This window comes from Pholcus phalangioides, unplaced genomic scaffold (genome assembly GCF_987345545.1).
Source record: "Pholcus phalangioides strain wild (caught in Gottingen) unplaced genomic scaffold, Ppha-v1.0 ptg000005l_1, whole genome shotgun sequence".
Lineage (NCBI taxonomy): Eukaryota > Metazoa > Arthropoda > Arachnida > Araneae > Pholcidae > Pholcus > Pholcus phalangioides.
The window spans coordinates 3,865,400-3,887,699 of NW_028301598.1; the positions used below are offsets into that span (position 1 = coordinate 3,865,400).

Genomic DNA, 22,300 nt, shown 5'->3' on the forward strand with positions numbered 1-22,300 from the left:
TATTGACTCCGAAAACTTTCTTGACCTCACCCAGACAGCCTCGAAGACGATTCGGTGCGAGTCCTGAGGTTTTTCCTGTCCGAACGTGGCGTCGGGCATTGGCCAGTTTTGGAGCCGAACTGGATCGCCGAGATCAATCTGGAATGGAGATTGGCGATGGTCTTCGTCCATCACGCTCCCGTTTTCTTCCACATGTACTGCGATGCATCGTCAAGGAAAGAATACGTCCTTAACGTGAGTTTTTTTTTTACTGTCAAAGCCGGAAGAGCGGTTAATAAATTCGCGAATTGGCTGAGAGTTTTGGTCAAAGTTCAATTTTTAGATATGATTATTATTATGATTATTAGATATGATATGGTCTTCGATCAGCCAATTCGTGAAGTAGCCGGAAATCCCTGGCCAAAGTTCGATATGCTGATGCAAGACGGTTCGGCAGGTGTCAAATCCATTTTTTTCATCGCCAACGTGTGATACATAGCTTCATATATACAGTATATGTTACTGCCAAAGCTCAAAGTTGGCCACTTCGTGAACTGGCTAGCCCAGTTGACCTGGCCAATGTCCGAAATTCTGGCTTTCGCACCTGGCTTTGGTCATCGCCGCGTTGGCGTATTTTTTTTTCTTTTGTGATAATTATGGGCATTTATATTCAGCCATAAATAACCATAATTACTATGGTTAGCTATTGCAGCCCTAACGATCAAATCTGAATATCGATATCTTAGTGATCGATATATAAGGATGTATAGGAATCGACCTATAGGGGCCGGCCAAAGCCCGAATTTCAGAGATTGGCCGGATCAGCTGTATTATTATTTGGAAGAACAAATTTATTATTTGGAACAAATGTTTGGAAATTATGAATGCGTATGGGATGCACAAAACTATTTCATTTTGCATTTTAAACATACTGAAAATATATTTGCCAGTGATGGCCTTACGGTTAGAAATGCCTTAGGATATGGACCGAGACACATCACACGATTAGTTAGTTAGTTTGTATTAACTGAAAGAAAAGTATAAAATAGCCATAATGATTCGTGTGAATGTACAGATATATCCGGCATCATCTCCACTGGGATCCAAAGACGCTCCAGACCACGACGAAATATTTCAGGCCTACAGGAACCTACTCATCGAAACGCTGAGGTTACTGGGTGTGTCTGAGGTCCGCGTCCAAATGGATTCTTTCGATATCATCGGATTCGAACTTCAATTCGCCACCATCACTTCGGTGAGTAGTCAACCTTTTTTCTTTTTCCTCATCATTTCATTCCGACCCAATCATATCGCTCTAATCCAGAGGTGCGCAACCTTTTCAGTCCGTGGGCCAAATACGCGGTATTTTTTCCCGCTCGCGGGGGACAGAATCTAGTACCTACATACAGGGTGTTCTGTTTATGGACCGACAAACTCAGAGGGTTGTTAGCAGACATCGAGAGTAACAAAAATTGCAATGGAAAATGGTGTCACAAACCGCGTTGAGAAAAACTCATGCAGGTTTCGATGTCACGCTGGAACGACAAAAAATGCAATAATAACTGCAAAAAGATTTATTTGATTAATTATTACAAGAGTTGTTGGAAGTGGTGGCCGTTGACGTCATTGAACAGTCTACAACGACGTAAAAACGATTCCCGGATGCACAATTCCATACCGTACTCAGATTTTACCATGGGATACTCTCATTGACTAAGATCAATATTACGTCATTAAATATCGAGGCGGGGCTAACGAGAAAGAGAAGCCCCGATATCGAGGGGAAATTCTAACTCCGAACCTAAGGCGACTGTATAATAACCCTTATAATTTTTTTTAAAAAAAAGAACTACATAAATTTTACCCCCCTCCATTTCCTTTATATGCTATGATATATTCAATCAATACTTTCAAGAAAAAAAGAAAAGGTTAGTACAGTGGAACCTCCCTTAACGGACACCTCCCGTTAATGGACACTTTTCTGATTCCCCGGTCCCGTAGAATAGGGCATTAATGTATTGCACTCCCCGTTAGCGGCATAGGCGGAGATAGACTTCGGCACGGTCATTATAGCTGGGGGGGGGGGGGGGCACGATGATTATGTCAAGGTGGAGGCCTACTAATCTCCTGAAGGTGCTGGTTAACCTCGGTATAAAATACATAAAATATCTGTTTGCTTGATATCTTGAGCTGAGGAAAAGCCATCTATCTCTATCTGTTCCTTTGGTGTTTTAAAAACCCTATCTTTAAATTTTGCCCAGAACCTGGAACGAATCACACAATTTTTCCATAGAAACCTAAATGAAATCACGTTACGACTTATACGAAAATTCCGGCTAACCAACGTGATTGGTTACGGAAAGAATCATCTTCATTAGCCGAGGTATCACTGTAAAATGTTTGGAGGTATTATTATTATTTTGAATTGTAATATTAAAAGATATTATTACGTATCAACTATTTCTTGGATTTAACCCATTTCTTTGTTTGCTTAATGATTATAAAAATATAAAAATACCACACACGCAAACCTGTGGCACTAAGGGCCGTATTCACCGACATGGTTTAAACCTGTAGTTACAATTTTTGGATAAGAAATCAACATAGATTGGTTAAAACCCTGAATTTAACCAATCCGTGTCGATCTCTTATCCAAAAATTGTAACAACAGGTTTAAACCATGTCGGTGAATACGGCCCTAAGACAACACAATACACGAAAGATCACTCATATAAAACGCGCACCTAAAAACTAAAAAAAGAGGCACGCCAATTATATAAGCACGTTGCGTGAGCTGATGACGTCTGCTAAAACGAAGCGTTTCAGCAGTGACGTCACGCGGCAGCCCAAGACCACGCCCACTGAGCCAAGGTGGCAAGCGCGACTTCAAAGGGATGAAACAGCTCTTACTATATAACTCTGAAGTTGTGCACCCCCCCTGCTCTAATGTACGGTATCACCTTTTCGTTCACACCAGGTCTCAAGGGAATGCGTCAAACATGGAGGTAAAAGAACTAACAACAACTCGGAACCGATGTACAACAACATAACTCTCGAAGAACTGGAGGAATTCGTTCCCGAAGTGAGATGTCATCAGTTTTTTGTTTTTTTCGGTTTTCGTGTATTATCACTGTTATCATTATAACAATCATGATTGTTGTAAAAAAAATTGTTTTTGTTTCAGATCAAATGGACGAGACTCATGAGCTACATCTTCCGGAATCTCGGTCTACAGATTGACGCTTCGCACCTTTTCGTGATCGTCCACTGCAGCGACTACTTTGAGAAACTTGGCACTTTGATATCCAATACGCCAGCGAGGCGAGAAAATCAATAATAATAATACTCATTGTTTTAAAATTATTATTATTTTATCATCATCATCATCATTAACATTTTTCATTATTTGAACAATCATTATTATAAAATAATAATCATTTTTATTATTATAATAATTATTTGTTATTATTTTAGCAATAATTATTTTAAAATTATTATTATCTATTGTTATTGTTATCATTTATACAAATACAAAGGTCACAACAGACAAAATGCCCAACCACAGGTGGCTGAAAGTATCATTATTTTAAAACTATTATTTTTGTTATATTATTGTTTTTACTATTATTATTTCATTATTATTATTGCTTATCATTATTTCAACAATCTTTATTTTAAAATTTTAACAACCAATCATTATTTTAAAACTATTATTATTGTTATTATCATTGATCGTCTACATTTTACATTAATTTTATACAATGATACACTCTTATCTTTAGCTAATAGCTAATTACTTAACTGTTAATGGAAGTCATAAAAGTAAAAAAAAATATTTCTTAAAAAGTTTTAATTGAAATTAAAATTTTTTAATTTTTTAAAAAGTATTTCTTATGAAACATAAAAAAATTAAATTTTTATAAAAGGTATTTTCTTGAAAAATCACAAGATTTTTTAAAATTTTTATCCAAACAAAAAAAATATTTCTCAAAACAGAAAATTTACATTTTTAAATAAAAAATATTTCTCAAAAATCTACGAGATTTGAAATTTTCATACAAGTATTATTTCTCTCTCTCTCTCTCTCTCTTAAAATATAAAGAATTAAAGTTTTTATACAAACAATATTTCTTAAAAAGATAAAATATTTACATTTTTATACAGATAATATAAATTTAAAAGTTACAAGAGAAATTTTTATACAAAAAAAATATTTCTTAAAATATATAAAATTGAAATATTTATGAAAAAGTATTTCTTAAAGTCAAGATTTAAATTAAACTTCTGTAAAAAATATTTCCTTGTTTCTTAAAATATAGAAAATTTGAATTTTTATAAAGAAATCAATTTTTTTTTAATACACAGAACTTAAATTTTATAGAGTATATTTCAAGATTAAGACTTAAATTTTTATACAAAGAAAAATTTCTTAAAATATACAAAATTAAAATGTTTGCTCAAAATAATATTTCTTTGTATAAAAGTTACAAGATTTAAATTGAATTTTTATTTCATAAAATTATTTCTTCGTATAAAAGTAATTAAATTCTTTTCTTACAAAATTTAAATTTTTATGTAAAAGTATTTCTTAAAATATCCAAAATTTAAATTTTATAGTCTCCGGATCCTACTCTAGTCGTGTTTACTAAAACTAACTCCATGCACTCTGACATGTTAAACGAAACCAAAAATTAATAAATCTACTCATTTCTTATTCATTTTTGTGTACATTTTCTTTTGAAATTTAACAAATACGTTTCATACATATATTTTAATTTTATATTTATTTCAGTTTTATATTTTATTTAATTTTCTATTTAAATTATTATCTATTTAATTTAATTAGTTTATACAAGATATACGGAAGACTGGATGTTGGATTAACAAGTGGAGAGCGACATTCATGTCATATTTAATTAGTTTAATTAAATCTATTTAATTATTAATATAATTAATAAGTTTTTTCATTTTACATTCATATGTATTCTGTGTTTGCTCATTGGAATTCAATTACAATTCTTTGTTTTTTTGTTTTTTTTTCAATTTTTGTTGTGTTTAATTCCTTTTTTTGTCCCATTACATTCTATTCTTTTTTTATTTTATTTCATTTTATTATTTTTTATTTTGTTTCGTTTTATTCATTCGTCCCTCATCTCCGTTTTTTATTATTTTTCATTTTATTCTTTACTTTTTAGTTTTCTTAAATCTCATTCTGTTCCTTCCATTTCAGTCCGTCGTATTGTTTGCAATTGATTTTTTCATTTCATTCTTTTTGACCATATTTATCAATTTACTTCTTCAAAATAATTCGCTTTCAGTCCCATTATTCATTTCATTTTATTCTTTTCTATTTGTACTCGAACAATTCTTACCACCGTTTAATATTTTCTTTTGATTGCATAGTTTTTCTAAATCATTTAGAAAGTTTATATCAATTTTATTCATTTTTATAACCAATTTTTTTTTTTTCGTTTTTTGTATTTTATTCAGAGTGTTTAATTTTTTTTTGTTCGTGTTTTTAATTTTACTATATATTTACGTATACATTTTTTTTTTTTTCCTTTCCAAAACTGTTAATCGCTTGTCACTTTTTCAAGTTTTTATTTCGATTTTAATTTCATTTCATTCTTTTTATGTTCATTGCTTTATTTGCTCGCTTTTTATAGTTTTAATTTCCCCCCCCCCTTTTCGTTTTTGTTCATTTTTCTTCAGTTTCGATGTTGTATGTGTTTTACTTACTTTTATTTACTTTTAATTTTATTCCATTCATGTTTTGTGTTTTTTCATTTTATTCAAATTGTATTGTTTTTCTCTTTCTATTCTTTTATTCTTTGCTTATTTTTTCAGATTCAATATTACATTTTTTTTTTCATTTGATTTAATTTTATTCCCTACTTTTCATTTTATTTAATTTTATTCCCTACTTTTCATTTTATTTAATTTTATTCTCCACTCTTAATTTTATTCTTTTTTATTACTTTATTATGTTTTTTAATTATTTTATTCTTTTTTATTACTTTATTCTGTTTTTTAATTATTTTATTCTTTTTTATTACTTTATTCTGTTTTTTAATCATTTTATTCTTTTTTATTACTTTATTCTGTTTTTTAATCATTTTATTCTGTTTTTTAATCATTTTATTCTGTTTTTTAATCATTTTATTCTGTTTTTTAATCATTTTATTCTGTTTTTTAATCATTTTATTCTGTTTTTTAATCATTTTATTCTGTTTTTTATTATTTGATTATATTTTTTTAATTTTATTCATTTTTTTTTTCTTTCTGTCTTTTTATTCTTTGTTTATCTTTTTCATTTTTCAGATTCAATATTATATTTTTCGTTTTAATTTAATTTAATTTATTCTTCACTTTTCATTTCATTTAGTTTTTTTCTGCTTTTTATCATTTTATTATGCTTTTCCCTATCCTTTTACTCTTTCCTTTTTTTCAGACTCATCGTATTTTCTTCATTTTAACTGTAGTTAATTTTATTCTTGCTTTTCATTCTATTCTGTTTTTATCATTTTCTGTTTTTTTATCATTTTCTGTTTTTTATCATTTTCTGTTTTTTATCATTTTATTCTGTTTTACCATTTTAATTTTATTATTTTATTTTTCTTTTATTTGGAATTTCTTCATTCATTTTCTATTCAATTCTTCTGTTTACTTTGGTTACCGTGGTTCCTTAGCGATGCGTTTCAGCCTTTACAATGGTTTGTCACTTCTTTAATGCTGCAAAGTATTATGCATAATAGTTCATTCCTTCATAATGATTTGTCACTTTTTCAATCCTCCCAGTAAGTGAAGAAAACCCGGGCAGTGTCGTGTATTTTAGCTCAAGTTTCTTATACTATATATATATAAACGTATATGTATACTCTTTTTCCCCTCTAAAATTTCCCTTCATACGATAAATTTATGTAAATTAAACAAAAGTAGTCAAAAATTAAACTAAAAATGAACTGAAATTATAATTGTTTCTAATTTCTTTTCCCCCCATCTATATCTTATTTTCATTAATTTGATTGTCATCGTTTTCAGGACTTTGGCCAACTTCATATCGTGGAAGTTCGTCTTGAGCTACATGTCATTCATGAGCACACCGTTCCGGCAAATATTCCAGGATTACACTCTCCTGACACCTGACGGCAGGAATTCCAAACTGAAAACTTACACTTCCAGGTGGAAAGGCTGCGTCAGTCTCGTCGGCTCCTGGTTCGAGACTGCGATCGCTTCTTACTATGCAAGATTTGGATACCCTCCAGAAACAGAAGCATCTGTGAGCATCACTTTTTTTTTTTAGTGGTGATTTAGTGGTTTCCCCTCGCGACCGAACCAGCTTGACATAAATAGCACTGGGTGTGTGGGGGGGGGGGGGACTTTCACGTGATAGAAGCTATCACACAGAATGAAGCTTTTTCGCATAGACGAGTGTTTCTCAACCTATCGTCCGTGGACCAGAGGTGGTCCGCGACAATCACATTCAAGGGTCTTCAATCTTTCAGACACTACGGACTGAATTGGAGCTTCCCACGAAGCCTGCGGGTCACCACATAAATTGTCCAACGCATACAGCTTCGCGTCCCATGAGATTGTTTGTTTTTCGAAATTAGTCAAACCTGTGGCACAATAAGAGCATTTAGAACAGGGCTGTAAGTGGATTTTTACGACTTATCAAGGAAGCCCCTGCGTATCAAGTTTGGGGGGGGGGGGTCGTGACTCATAACTCCATGGCTGTAAGTGGATTTGAATGACCCATCTCGTAAGCTCCGCGTCACGACCCATAGCTTAAGAACCCCTGTTATAGACCATCTAACTGCTGCCCGGACTGTGCAAAGGCATTCAGGATATTAGCTGATGATCATATTAATTTTGTTTGACTGTGTCGAAATATGATTTGACCAGATGATATTTCCATTGGATTCAACAGGTTAGAGAAATCGTCGGTTCCTTGAAGTACACGTTCGTCGATATGATCAACTCGACGTCGTGGCTGGATGACGAATCCAAGAACGTCACCATCGAAAAAGTAATCGGCTCGTCGTTATTTTTAATCGATTTTATCCATTTCCAATCAATTATTTCTAATTGGTGCCGTAAGGGTATTAGCTGCGTATTAAATGCATTTTTTATTCAGGTTCTGGCGATGAAAGAGGAAGTTGGCTACCCGAGACGGCTACTTAACCCAGACCACGTCGAAAACTTTTACGCCAAGGTATGAGGACATTTATATGGAGTATTCGAGAGATTTTTCATTTTCAATCTGATCTTGGCGTAGAGTTTGGTGACTTTTCTATTGAGATTTCGTATTATTTTATCTATTTTTGTTTTTGCTCTTATTTCTTTCATTTCAGCTTGAGTTGTCGACAGACAGTCTGCTGAAGAACATGTTGAAAATGAGCAGGTTTCTCGTTTATAATGAGTTGAAGAAGTTGAATGCGCCCGTTCCTGATAATCTCCAGCTCATAGACACGTAAGTTTCATGAATCATCATAGCAATCAGTCATCTTACTCCGATCTCCCCGTTAAAAAGTCTCGTCACAGAGAGCGCAACAGGCCTACAACGATACAATTATTCAATCACCTTACTTCAATCATAATTAGAAAAACTGATGACAGATGACACACTGCTTATAACAAGCATTACACAAAAGCAAGCTTCACGTTAGGTTCACAATAAGTATAAACACATTCCACACAACATGTGCCATTACGTTAGAAGTTCCGCAAAACAATATGGACTAGGTGCATGCGTGGTTTAATAATAGTAGTAGTCGTCGTAATATTGTACCAGATACCAGATTCTGTACACGTGAAAATATTCTATCATAGGTTAGATCAAGGGTGCTCGTCATTTGGGAGAGTGTGGGGCCACTTATTTGGTTTGAAAACGTGTCGCAAGTGATCTCGAAGAGTGTTAGTGTAGTCTCAGCCTAAGAAGAAAACATGACCCAAGTAATAGTTGTTAAGCCCTGCATTGCACTATACAAATTTGATAAAATTTCTTTTATGAAACTTGAATAATGCAAGCATTTTAAGCGAATGTAACCAATAGGCTTATTAGTCTTTTTTTTAAATCAAATTTTCTAAACGATCTTTTATCAAACTTGAATAGTGCTCATCAATCCTTCGAGCAATGCAGACCGGTGAAAAAGTTGAAAATTAAATAAATAGGAGAAAAAATTATGGGCCCCTCCCCCCATGCCATCTCATCTGTTACCTTACACTTGCCATATACACGTGTTAATACAAGATTCCTCGAAAGACTGGTTATGTATACAGTCGAATCCCGTTATAACGAACTCCAAGAGACCAGAGAAATCACTTCGTAATAATGAAATTTCGTTATAAAGGAATTCCAGATTTTTTACACGTTGTTCCTATGTAAACATATATCTGAAGGATTAAAAAAGTTTTCATTAAAATGAAATTTTCGCTATAACGGTATTCGTTAAAACGGGATTCGACTGTGTATACATTTTTCTTTTGGAGATATGGCAATGAGTAAAATTCATCGCTGCCTGCACAGAGACACGAACCCCGGTCTCTCGTTTGCCGGGCGAGTGCTCTACCAGCTAAGCTATGGAAACAGAATATTTCGCCCTTGGAGCGTATACATGTGGAAAGAATCGGTGGCAGCTCGTGAGTGAGATAGTCCACCAGATTGCGACATGTATCGACAATATACACGTCGTCATCTAGTGGCCTATGTCATTCACGAGCTATTAGTTGATTGCTGCTGCCAGAGTCTTTCAACATATATATACGCTCCAGGGAAGAAATATTCTGGTTCCATAGCTTAGTTTGTAGAGCACTCGTCCGGCAAACGAGTGTTGGGAACAGCAGAAAACCAACTTCAGCCGACCACCACTGTGGTGACGGTGAGATTCGAAGCCAGGACCTCACGATGCGAGTCCGTCACTAGGACCACCACAGCGGCGGAATGAATAATTAGCGAAACGGAAAAAAAAAATACAAAATGAAATAATTCGAGGAGACCGACAATAAAATAATTATTACCACAGTTGCCTTTAATTGCCCTATAAAAATAGCTATGTAATAGAACAATTCATATTTGTCTGTATTCCCTGGAACGGTCCCGTGACCAACAAAGGTCCCGTCGGTGAAAGAAGCATTGAAAACCTCTAATACAGACGTATCCAAATTTAAGAAAATTTGACCGTCAAAACCGACAATTTATTGTAAATAAATTTTAATTCTTCGTTAATGTATAAAATACAGTAAAAGCACATTGAATGATCAGAAAATCGCCAAGTCGGTGCTCATCAGCCATTTCTTGCTTTGAAGTACAAAACCATTATCTATTCTAATTTTATATTTGGCATCAATGTTTTAAACTCACAACGTATGTCTTTTTTCCAGGATATACAAAGGACCTCTCCAGAGTTATGCTCACTATTTCGCTACGAAAAATGTATTAGGTAACACATTTAATGTATCTGTCACGGCAAATGTCATAAATCCTGTTATTATGCATAATAACCGGTTATTATACATTATCGCTCGCCGAGCATTTTGTTAAGGTTGATAAATTTCCCTAAATTGGTGACTTTTAACGGTGAGTATGCATAGTACCCGAGCGTCAAGTCGTTCGTAAGCATGATAAATCGTACTATATGATACTATGCATGATAATTTATACATGTATTGTATCATTACATCAGGTTACGATCGTAAAATTATCATTATATCTGGGTCTGACGATATATTCATCACACATACTAGACTCATTTGGAAATATTTTCATATTTATCAAATTCACCAATTAAACTAGGGTATCATTCATAATCACATATAAAGGCAAGAAATTCCAAGTATTTACCAAATTTATCAAAGGCACTGGGTTATTGTATAATCTCCGGTAAAAATTATAACGTTTCTTTCCAGTATTTATCAAACTTGCCATCGACGCTTGAGTACTATGCATATTTGCCGGTAAAAGTGATAAACTTTCCAAGACGATTGGTAAGAATGCATAACAACCGGTTGTTATCACATTTACCGTAACGTATCAATCTGTATTTTGTCACCAATGATTTTCGCTGTTCCCAGCTGTCAATATTCTACTTTCACTTTCGAATTAAGTGAGATATGTACATGCAGGGCCGTCTCAATCATGGCGTCGCCTTACAAAGTAATGTTGCGTGGATCCTTCTCACACGGAAATAATAAAATCGATCTCCAATAGCCTGGAGCATGGACGACTCGAGTTGCCGGTTCTTTCCCACATGGCACTGATAAGAAAATTCGACGTCAGGGAAACTAAACGACGCATTTTTCAGTTCAACCCGACCCCCAAGAACCGGGACGTCCTAATGTACGTAGACGTAGATATGTCGACATCTTGAAAGTATGAAAATATTAACTTCAGATTTATAAAGAATCTAGAATTAACATAAGTAATAATTTTCTGAATTATCTAGAATCCAGAATTAATGAAAGAAATTGTTTCGGAACTTTTGTGTATGCAAAGTAAACGAAAGAAATATTTTCAGAATTATTGAAAGTTCAGGATTAATGGGCATTCAATAACTTTCAGCCCAGACTTTAAACCCTTTCCTTTGAGACACCACGGCACACAACCAGTCAGAAATCGCGTAGGTTTTTTAGTCGGCAATACACCAATATCCTCGGCACAGCAATATGGAGAAATATTTCTGTAACCACGATACTGGAGTAGCGAGGATACTAGTAGCCAGGTTGACAGTAACGGTGAGTAGATTTCCTAGTTGCCAATACACCAATATCCTCGTCTGATTGACCATATAAATACATTTTTTTGTGTCGCCTGGATACAGGAAGACTCGGTATCCCGGCGACTTTAGTATCCGCGTATGAGGAGGGCCTTATTATTGAAAAATCATAGTTTTAGATATTTTCATGGTGTAGGGGGGGGGTCCCTAATGCACATGAGTATCCAGGGTTATCCCGTTGTTTTTGTTTTCTAATTCAAAATGCTTCTGTTTTCTGTTTGCAGCAGTTCCACTTGGAGTGATGAGGCAACCTATGTTTGATTTGAGTTATCCGCAGTGAGTTTTGCTTTCTTTTTCTCATAATAATTTATTTATTCACGGGTTTTCATCAATGGCTTATCCCTGGATAATTCTCATAATTTCTCATTATAATTATTACCTTACTGAAATTCCAGATACTTGAACTACGGTATGTTGGGAAACGAGATAGCTCACGAAATGGCTCATGGATTCGAAAACATAGGTGCGTAAAGATACTATGTTTTACGGTTTGAATTGGAACGAAAATGGTTTGGTGCTGAAACTGTTCTGATTGAAGATTTATGCTGTTATATACATTATGTGACTAACTTTTTCAGGGCTGATGTACGGAAAAGACGGCAAGGAAAGCGCTTGGTGGAGCGAAGAAATGAAGAACAAATTCTGGATGAAGGCGAAATGTTTTGTTGAGCAGTACAACCGTTACGTCATAGACCTCGTCGCCGAGAAAAATGTGAGCCATTTTTTTATCTCTAAATACAGTAAAAGAAAAATCGTATTTTGGTTGAAATACAGAATAACAGAGTTAACTTAAATCAATTACGAATTATGGCTATTTTTAAGGAAAGTGTATACTATAGGCATGCAGAATACTCAGTCCACCTAAACTTTTTATGACACCATTCTAATTTTCTGGTAACCCTGTAGGGTGCTAAAATAGTGTTTGTAATTAATATGTACCGGTGTCGTGGTTGAGGATTACTAAAACTATCTTACAAAATCGCAAAAAAAAAAAAAAAGCTTGGCATATGAAATTACTAAACTGCAAATGATGTACCATTTTCTGCATTTCAGCCAAAGGAGTGTAGAATACAGTGCACTTGAATAAATCGCCAATTATGGTGTCATTATATTCTTTTGGTAACCAGGACTTCAACAGGTAACCTTCAGGTTCTGTTTGAACACACAACAGGGTTCTGTTGTGCGTTTAAATAGGGTTTAGTCATGGATGAGTATCTATGGGTATCTATCTCAGCAGAGAAGCTTGATGTTGGTGCCGCGAATAACCAAAGTGCCAAATATGGACTAATTACTGAATTTCAACCATAATAATTCAGAATACGGTCTAACTAAACGAATCATCAATAAGAGAATCATTATTCAATTTCACTGGTAAGGGGCAATTCAAGTATTATGCCACCAAATTTTTAGCCATTTTTGACCCCCCCCCCCCCCGTGTCAACGAAAGTCATTGAACATTGAAGGACCGGACACACCCTACTTCCCATCTCAGAGAGATATCGAAGCTTTCCCGGGGGATGGGTGTATTCGGAAATTTATTAATTTATGTGAAAATAACAAACAACGATATACATATATACAATAAAGAATCGGAATAGAAATTGTGATCTCATAGCATCAACCACAGATAATGAGTCCGTAATCGTAACACTGTTCTTATGTAGATAATCAAAGAATAATCTTGTACTGTATGTGATAGAATCTGGAATTTAGTTTATCCAATCTAGAATATACCAATCTCATCAATCAAGCTGTAATAAGATGTAAATTAACGTCCATATGGCCGGCACCTCCATTTCATCCTCAACGAGAGTCAGCAAAACCCAGACACCCTCCCCCCCCCCCCACTCCAGTTCCAGAGTACTTATGCGGCCCGGACGCACTTCCAGATCACTTGATCCGCGAAACATTTAGAGATCACTTAAGTGACTTATAAGTAGGGAGACTTATCAATAGATAGAATGTTAGTTCAGATGCCCGCAAACTAGCGAAACGTTTTTCTCGTTTTTGGCGCATCGAGTGAGATGCCATTAAGAATATTTCATATTTTTATAAACGGGGTGATTGATGACGTAAGTCTCCAAAAGTCAACAAATAGGAACCCCCCCCCCCCCACAATCGATGCTGACATAATACTTGAATAACCCCCTAACCCTGTGACAAAAATGTAGTTTAAGCTATATGTGCGTCACGGATGCGGATCCCTGGAGTCATCTCGGCAAATAAGCTTGGCGCCGTGAATAACCAAGGTGCCAAGAGTCAAACATTTTCTGCATTTCAGCCATAGGCTCGGTTTCGCATCTAATTATGCTTTTATTTCAATATCTGCAGGTCGATGGGCAGAAGACACTGCACGAAAACATCGCTGACAGCGCTGGTTTGAAACAAGCTTTTATGGTAAGGTTTTGAACTAGGGTTGCACGACATGCGACATGATTTGCACGGCATCATCATAATTCGAAGCCAAAGTAAGTGACTTGGTATTAAATTTTGTTTTCGATCTTTCTCTAGGCCTATCAACATTACGTCAAGGAGAATGGCATGGAGCCAAAATTACCCGGAATGGAATTCACGAATCAGCAACTTTTCTTCATTAGCTTCGCACAGGTAATAATGATTTCGTACCCACATCAAGACATTTAAACAATTAAAGATGTTCCACGTTGTTTAATATACTGCCACGTAAGTAATTTCTTTGTTTGTGTGAATAGGAAAGTCTTCGATAGGGAACTTGGATTTTGTCTGTGTGCCCTGGGAACTGGGCAGTTTAAGCTTCAATCATCTTGTTTCATATGAAACGGTCTAATAAAAGTACTGACCGCATAAATTCTACTTGCACAGTAAATCCTGTCTTCGAGTGAATAAGTGTCCCACAAAAAACCGTACTCCAGTGACCAAAACGATGAAATAAAATTTATGATGTCAACTTTAGCTGCAATTGACATCTTTTCTTTGGCGAAAATTGGTGCTGTTCCGTGTGTGGGATTCCGCATTCCCAAATTTTTCCTCACCCATTATGGTCTGCTTATTATGGCTGTACTGCTTCCTTGAATCGTTCGGTAGTAGATCATAGGTATCATCGATTTGTGTTCCGGTTTCGATTCCGCTTGACGGAAGTGACGTCATAAATTTTATTTCCTGTTTTATTTAGAAAACAATGGATCGTATAGGTGTTAAATTCTTTGGATACTTTTTGTCTCTGCTCCGAGAGATGATTCTTGTTCTGATGAGCTTAATGGTGTCCAAACAGGATACTTTAAATACACTATAAATCATGGCAAAGTGGCGTGACCAAGTTTCTTTTTGATGTGAACTGGCACTGCTTGAATCAGGGTATCGAAATTTGGTACGTTATTTAATAAGTTATAAAAATTTGGATGTATTATATTTTACTACAAGATTTTTTAATTCCAGATGAAATGCGAGGTCCGCAACAAAGAGGGCTACGAAGAATACATAGGAGAGGAAACGACGCCTCTACTGAAGACCCCGTTACGATACAGGTCAGATCCATGTCACAAATTTCTTTTTAGACTAGGGTAATGGGCTTCCATGCTTATTGCTGTAGGAGCTCTTCCTGAGCTTCAAAAATCAGCATGAGCGTGTGCCCTATTCCAGTAGTTCTCAAACTCTGCGTCGCCGCTGTCAGGTTTGTCACCGAACCACGATATTTATGTGCCTCGACATAGAAAAAACTATATTTCACCCGAATATTCAGGCAAATGTTACTGCCATTAGAATGTCGCGGCTATATTTCCGTAAGGAACAAGAAAACCACGGATAAATTACCGCTAATGCTGGGGGGGGGGAGGGGGGGGATAAATAACAGTAATACAAGAATGAATCGGATAAATCATCATTAAAACAAGGAAGTCGCAGATGAATAACGCAAATGAGACGGATGTAAATAATCGCTGTGCAAGAGAAGACCTTTGGATAATCATCACTGGGTCAAGGAAGCCGCAGATGCATACCCAATGACGCAAGAAAGCCGCATGTGCATGGTTAATAGGGCAGGGGGTGACGCAGTGCCTCGGATGAATGATTACTGGGGAAAGGAAGCTACAGATGCATGACCAATGACGTCGCTGGGGCAAGAAAGCCGCAGATGCATAACCAATAAGGCAAGGGAGCTGCAGATATATGATGATTACTAATAGGGAAAGACAGATAAATTGTCGCTGGGGGCAAGGAAGCCTCAGATGAGTAACCAATGAGGCAAAGAAGCCGCATATGAGTTACCAATGGGGCAAGGGGGGCGTGGAGGAATAACTGCAGTGCCTCATATAAATGATCGCTGGAAACAAGAAAGTCGCAGATGCATAACCAATAAGGCAAGAGTGCTGCACATGTATGAACAATAGGGCAAGAGAGAGTCAGATAAATGATCACTGGAGCAAGGAATCCGCAGATGCACAACCAATTACGCAAGGAAACGGCATATGAATGGTCAATAGGGCAAGGTTGACGCAGTGCCTGGGATGAATGATTACTAGGTGAAAGGAAGCCGCATATTGATAACCAATGAAGCAAGGGAGCTGCAGATAGATGACCAATAGGGCAAGGGAGCCTTAGATAAATGGTCGCTTGGTTAAGGAAGCAGCAGATGATTAACCAATGGTGAGGGGAAGCCGCAGATGTATACGCAATGATACAAGGAAGCCGCATATCAATTACCAATAGGGAAAGGGAAACGCAGATGAATAATCGCAGTGCCTCAAATAAATGTTCCCTGGGGGCAGAAAAGCCGCAGATACACAAAAAATAAGGCAAAAGAGCTACAGATGGACAAGAGAAGCTAATAGGACAAGGGAGCCTCAGACTAAAGGTCACTGGGGCAAGAGAGCGTCAGATGCATAACCGACAAGGCAGGGAAGCCGCAGATGAATGACTAGGGCAAGGGGAATGCGGATAAATAGCCGCATAGAAAGTCATACACGGATAAATGACCAACCCATGATCGCATGATGTAGGTCTACTCATGCTCTTTCAGCTTTTCAAATGCTGCTTTGCCCTGAATGTTCGTTTTGGACCTGTATTGATGTCCCTATGAATGTCATCCTATAGTTTCTCTCTCTCTCTCGTTTCATTGGTCACCACGGACACTAAACGCCTGTTGATGATAACCATTAACGTTGGAACAAAACTTGAAACGTTTACACGAAACTGGAATTGGGGGCACATTATTGAACTGGATAGAATCGTGGTTGCAGGATAGGTCATGGTGGGTTATTGTCAACGGGGAATTTTCTGATTGAACAGGTAGCACAAGCGGGGTGCCTCGGGGAAGTATCCTTTTAGACCCATACTCTTTCATTTTTACCAACAAACTCGATCAGGGAATTGATGGGATTGTTAGCAAATTCGCGGATGACGTTAAATTAATGGATGTACTTGGGCATCGAAGAAATACGGAACTGCTCCAGGCCAACTTTAATAGGATTGGAGCATGAATAAATGAATGGAGCATGATCTTCAGCGTTGACAAGTGCATGGTCGCTCATTTTGGTTCGAACAACCCACGCTTTGACTTACGAGTTGAATGGTATCACTACCTCGGATGCAACTAGACTCACCGACTCTCATTGACATGACGGGCAGCTTAGGTTTTCTGAACATTGTTCAGCAGTGATTAAAAAAGCTTACAGAATGCTCTGTTTTATTCTTAAAAGGTCTCTTCGCGTTCTCCCAGAGTCACCCTTCCACTATTCAGAGGCTTAGTTCGTCCTGCCCCGGAGTATGAGGTACGGTTTTGGAAACCCTATCTTCAGAAGGGTATACACTTGGTTGAAGGGGTGAAAAGAAGAGCCACTGGGGAGCACTGGTGGATATGCAAGTATTGGGCTATGAAAAGAGACTTGATTTATTGAATATGATTTCTTTGGAACAATAGATGTCGTGGAGATATGATTGAAGTATTTAATGATTTTTCAAGGAGATCGATACGATGGGCCTTGGAATATTGTTACACCGTCTTTCAAATGCTTCGACTCGGGGGCACCAGTTCCGATTATTTAGGGATAAATCTAGGTTGTTGTTTTGCAGACAGTTTTTTCTCCAACCAAAAAAGATCGTAAATGCATGGAATAGCTTATCTTCTGATATCGTGAATGATGCGGCAGACACCTTCAAACAAAAACATGATAAGATGGGATGGGAGTAATCGAGAAGCTATCCATATTTAACGAATGACAACTATATTTCTAAGGGCAAATATTTTAGTTGCTTTGTTACTTCTACTGGCTTATTATTTTTTGAGGAAGCGGTATTTAGGCCTACGACAGCCATAATGTTAGGGGATTCTTCTAAATGTACTATCAATTTTCATTTTCTATTTTTCCCAGTCACCTCGTTGGGCAATTTGCCTGTTGTGGTTTCTAATTTGTATTTGTATAAACTGATATCGTATCGACGACACACCCCCCCCCCCCCAAGAAACTGTCTCATTGTTGACGACAACCCAACCGTCTTTTCAGTTAAACGTAATGTTATTGTAAATATATAGTATGGTATAGTATCGTAATGTTATAGCATAGGTGTTGTTATGGCACCACGTTTGCTATGGTATAAAAATGCATAATTATTATTTACTTCCAGGGTGAATGGCGCACTTTCGAACTCGGATTTCTTTGCGGCGGTCTTCAAATGCCCTCAAGCGAGCCCTATGAGCCAACTCAAACGATGCTCCGTTTGGTGAATCCATTCAAAAAAAAAGCCCGCCATCGTCTTTTCCGGAAATCAAGTGAAAAAAAAACTACTACTGCCAATTTGTAGAGTCAAGGTCGTTACGAGTTCATGTTTCTAGGACTTTATACATTGTAATGAAGATTCACATCCAAACTAACACATTAACCTTGTATATTTCTTTTTTCTACCCGTCCTAAAACCCCTGGTTGGTACAAAAGGACGCAAAACAAGTCCAGTCAAGTCATGAAGATTCATCGGTCCATTCCGAACAGTCCACTCATTCAATACGCAACGACATAATTTGGCATCACTTCTTGAATAATTGTATATTTTCTTTTCATCGAGAGAGAAGCAAAATTTGACACTTTAAATGTATTTTTAATTTTTTTTTTGTTATTAAATTTCATACGATTAAAACTGCTTGTAGTATTGCAATCAGTCCATAGATGGCAACTGTAGCCCAGTCCATAATCATGCTTGCTATTGTAAAAGATATATTGCTATGTCAGAAGATAACAGCACAACAACAACAACTATCATTTCAAAGGCCGGGACCTGACTACGGCGCGGTTGCAGGCGGTTGAGGTTGTGGGGGAAGGCATCATCTATAGTTTTATTCTGTCAACGCGCAGATACAACTGCAACCGCTGAGCGCGGTTTTTTCAACCGAGAAAATCCACATTTTTTTGGACGGTTGGGGTAACCGGAAAGCTGCCATCATGTATTGCAAAGGCTTCGGCTGGACCTGCGGTTGCTGTCTTCCATTGTCTATTAAGTGGTTTGACAAGGAGGGTGATGGGATTTCGGATGCACTGGACAAAGGAATTGCTCTCCTTCTCAGGCTGCCATAAAAAAATGAGAGGAGAAGACAAATTCGAGGAACTGTATGGTGAAGTTCCATGCGACGGGAACTAATTCTTTGTTTGGCGCTTTTGCACTGATAACAATAAAAAAAAACCAATGAAGAAAAAATTAAATTTTTCTAACTAGTGAAATTTTTTTGCTTTCCTACATGAGCATACATTGAAACTCGGTTATAATGACATTCATGAACTAACGTGATTACGCTAAAACCGAGATGTATATTTTAGAACACTTGAATGAAATGCATTGGATCCCGATTATAACGTTTTAGCAAAAAACCAATTAGTTACCTCATCCAAAAGAGTACAAATTACCACGGGGCCCAACCATTTATAATAAATTCATAAAAAATTAGAAGTAAAAATAATCATACATCTGAAGGAATATATTTTTATATTTGCAAATTCTCCATATCAAACTTTTGAAACATTTATTAAAAGCCTAAGTATGAACCGGGGATGAAATATGCCCCTAAGAGCTGCATTGCGTGTGTTTTGCTTTCATTATTCTGTCTTTTTGGTATTTATTTTTGTATCGTATATGAATGTGGCTGTCTATCTGTTGTTTTTGCAATGAAAAAACACCATCTAGGCCAGCGGTTCTCAACCGGTGGTCCGTGTGAACTCCCAAGGGCTCCGCGGCCCTCGAGGAAATTAAAAAAAGAACCAGTAAATTTGAAAAAAATAATTATTGATATTTTTGAATAAAAATAAATCAGTAACTTTGATGAATAAATAAAAAATAGGGCTCCGCCATAGAAATTATATACTGGAAAGGGCTCCGTGGGTCAAAGAAGATTGAGAACCGCTGATTTAGACAAAACGTTGTATGCGGGTAATATCGAAGAGTGCACTAAGACAATTTTCACACCTACCGTTCTTTTCAAGCAGTTTTTAATTTACATACACACACAAAGCCGCAACTAGGAAGAGCGGGTCCACTGTATCGAGTGCTGAACTAGGGGGGGGGGGCGCCGAATTGCCCCTTTAACACCACTCCTTCTAACCTTTCCTTACACGGGGACGCCAAAAGCTTGCTAGCTCCAGTTAAAAAAGTATCCAGCTGCGGCCCTGTCCTTAAACCTTGCAACATACATACTGATGTACAGGGCCACAACGACATGCGTGGTCAGCCGGGCAAGCACGCATTTTGGTGTCCCCTTTCAATATTGAAGGAGAGATGAAAGGTTAACATTTGCGCTCCTGTCTGGCTCGGAGTTCGGGGGCATCAGTCAGTGCCGTCTTAACGCATGGGCCCACCCGAGCACGGCCCGGGTGCCTCAAGAGAAGAGGGCCCTCCCAAAAATGAGATACGATTGAAATTTTCAAGGATTTACCATGTAGGGCCTCCTAAAAACCACTTGGCCCGGGGGGCCCATAATATTCTTAAGACGACCCTGGCACCAGTCCCACCTGCTCCTCTCTAGTTGCGGCCCTGATGTCGTATGTACAGGGTGTTAAGCGGACCGGGGTAGCAAGTTCAGAGGGGCGGCAAATTTGAGTAATTCGTGGTCAAGAACTTTAAATTATAACGTGAATGGGGGCAGAGCAATTCGAATAGCCAGCACGTGGCGAAGCCATAAATCTGTGTCTGGAAACGGATTTAGTGTGAAGCATGTAAATAATTTCGTATAAGGACATTACGTTCCTTTCGTTACAACGAAATTTCCTTGTAAAGGAATTCCAGGTTGTTGCCGTTGTGCCTATGTAAACTGTTGTGAGAGGTTAGAAAAGTTTTCGTTAGAACGAGATTTTCACTGTAACGGTATTCGTTAAAACGGGGTTAGACTGTATTTGTTTTACTTCATAAATCTCCCCACGGTCTCATTGGGATATCCTGAAAATTGGGATGCACTCGGTTAAGCAGTTTTTGAGGAAAAACTACTCGAAGTACGAGAACTTAAACTGTAATCACCCGTTATGTAATTATTTACACTCCAAACCGGAGGTCCTCAACCTTTTTCTAGTTGTGAGCACTGGCTGTACCCATCATCGAAAGGAGAGCACCCGTATGCATGAAAAATGAGGATGATTTTAATCCTGGAATGCAATTTGAACGAGGTAATTTGATTGAAACGTCGATCGAATTCTAGCAAGCAATTATTGGACAGGAGCTCCGAGAACTCCAGTTGCTTCAGGTAGCACCGTGGTGCTCGCGAGCAACAGGTTGAAGATGCCTGCTCTAAACCATTATACTACATCTGGTCATATAGGCCCTATGTGAACAAGAAGCCCAGGGTCACGCGAATATGGATGGCTTTAAGATGGCGTTGGTCCCACGAACAGCTTTGCTGAGTTCGCAAAGTAGTCCCTTCCCCCCCCCCCCCTTCTTTCTGATGTACACCCCAAACCCAAAACAGAAGTTCTCGAGGTTTGGGTCGCTTTTTCTGGGAATGTTCGGCATTATCGCTCGGAAGGACGTCACGACGACTTTGCATTGCCGTGAACCCCTGCAGTGCTTTGGAATGGCTCTTGCTATTCTTACGAGCAGGCCGAAGAAGCCGCGAGTGGCAAAAGTTTCAAGAACCCCTGCCAAGGTCTTCCAAACGGGTATACCAGTCGTTTTTCAGTTTGGTTGCCTTCATCCGGATTTCTGAGAATTATAAGAAAAACCATTATCTATTTTAAGGGCAATAGACCTGTTGGGAAAAGTAATAAAATTTAGATACTGTACTTCCATTTAAGCCCAATTGACTAGCCTTCCATGCACGCCCTTGGGAAAACGAATGGTCTTTTAAAAAAAGGGACTTCGCGAAACATAAAACAAATTTCGTGGAACCTGTCAACTCGGACATCTCCTACATGGGGCAACTTTGAAAGGCACCGTTATAATCCTACAACACAGAATGTCGGCAATGCCGAACGGCTTAATTTAATTGTAATGGAACCGTAGAGGTGTCCACTTCAGAAAGGTTTTGGTATCAGTAAGCCAATCTGAAGCCGCAGCTACGATTATTATTGGAACGCGTGAGGGCGCTCGCACAGTGTTGCAGTACA

At 37.3% G+C, this 22,300-nt stretch overlaps 1 protein-coding gene across 3 annotated transcripts in view; it reads left to right on the plus strand.

Moving 5' to 3' along the window:
* LOC149085748 (membrane metallo-endopeptidase-like 1) overlaps nucleotides 1-18,877 on the plus strand; it is a 29,809-nt gene extending 10,932 nt beyond the window's left edge. For 2 of the 3 annotated variants that reach the window (XM_089232144.1, XM_089232143.1), the window contains exons 6-21: nucleotides 35-234; nucleotides 1,055-1,234; nucleotides 2,957-3,061; nucleotides 3,164-3,300; nucleotides 7,021-7,258; nucleotides 7,910-8,008; nucleotides 8,117-8,194; nucleotides 8,334-8,452; nucleotides 10,363-10,421; nucleotides 11,978-12,029; nucleotides 12,149-12,216; nucleotides 12,332-12,465; nucleotides 14,085-14,150; nucleotides 14,265-14,360; nucleotides 15,168-15,256; nucleotides 18,351-18,877. In XM_089232144.1, coding sequence (XP_089088270.1) covers nucleotides 35-234; nucleotides 1,055-1,234; nucleotides 2,957-3,061; nucleotides 3,164-3,300; nucleotides 7,021-7,258; nucleotides 7,910-8,008; nucleotides 8,117-8,194; nucleotides 8,334-8,452; nucleotides 10,363-10,421; nucleotides 11,978-12,029; nucleotides 12,149-12,216; nucleotides 12,332-12,465; nucleotides 14,085-14,150; nucleotides 14,265-14,360; nucleotides 15,168-15,256; nucleotides 18,351-18,450 — 1,820 coding nt within the window. In that variant the 3' untranslated portion in view covers nucleotides 18,451-18,877. The remainder of the gene's footprint in view (nucleotides 1-34; nucleotides 235-1,054; nucleotides 1,235-2,956; nucleotides 3,062-3,163; nucleotides 3,301-7,020; nucleotides 7,259-7,909; nucleotides 8,009-8,116; nucleotides 8,195-8,333; nucleotides 8,453-10,362; nucleotides 10,422-11,977; nucleotides 12,030-12,148; nucleotides 12,217-12,331; nucleotides 12,466-14,084; nucleotides 14,151-14,264; nucleotides 14,361-15,167; nucleotides 15,257-18,350) is intronic. The other variant, XR_016192684.1, reaches the window with a different exon arrangement.
* The last annotated feature ends 3,423 nt before the right edge of the window (nucleotides 18,878-22,300 follow it).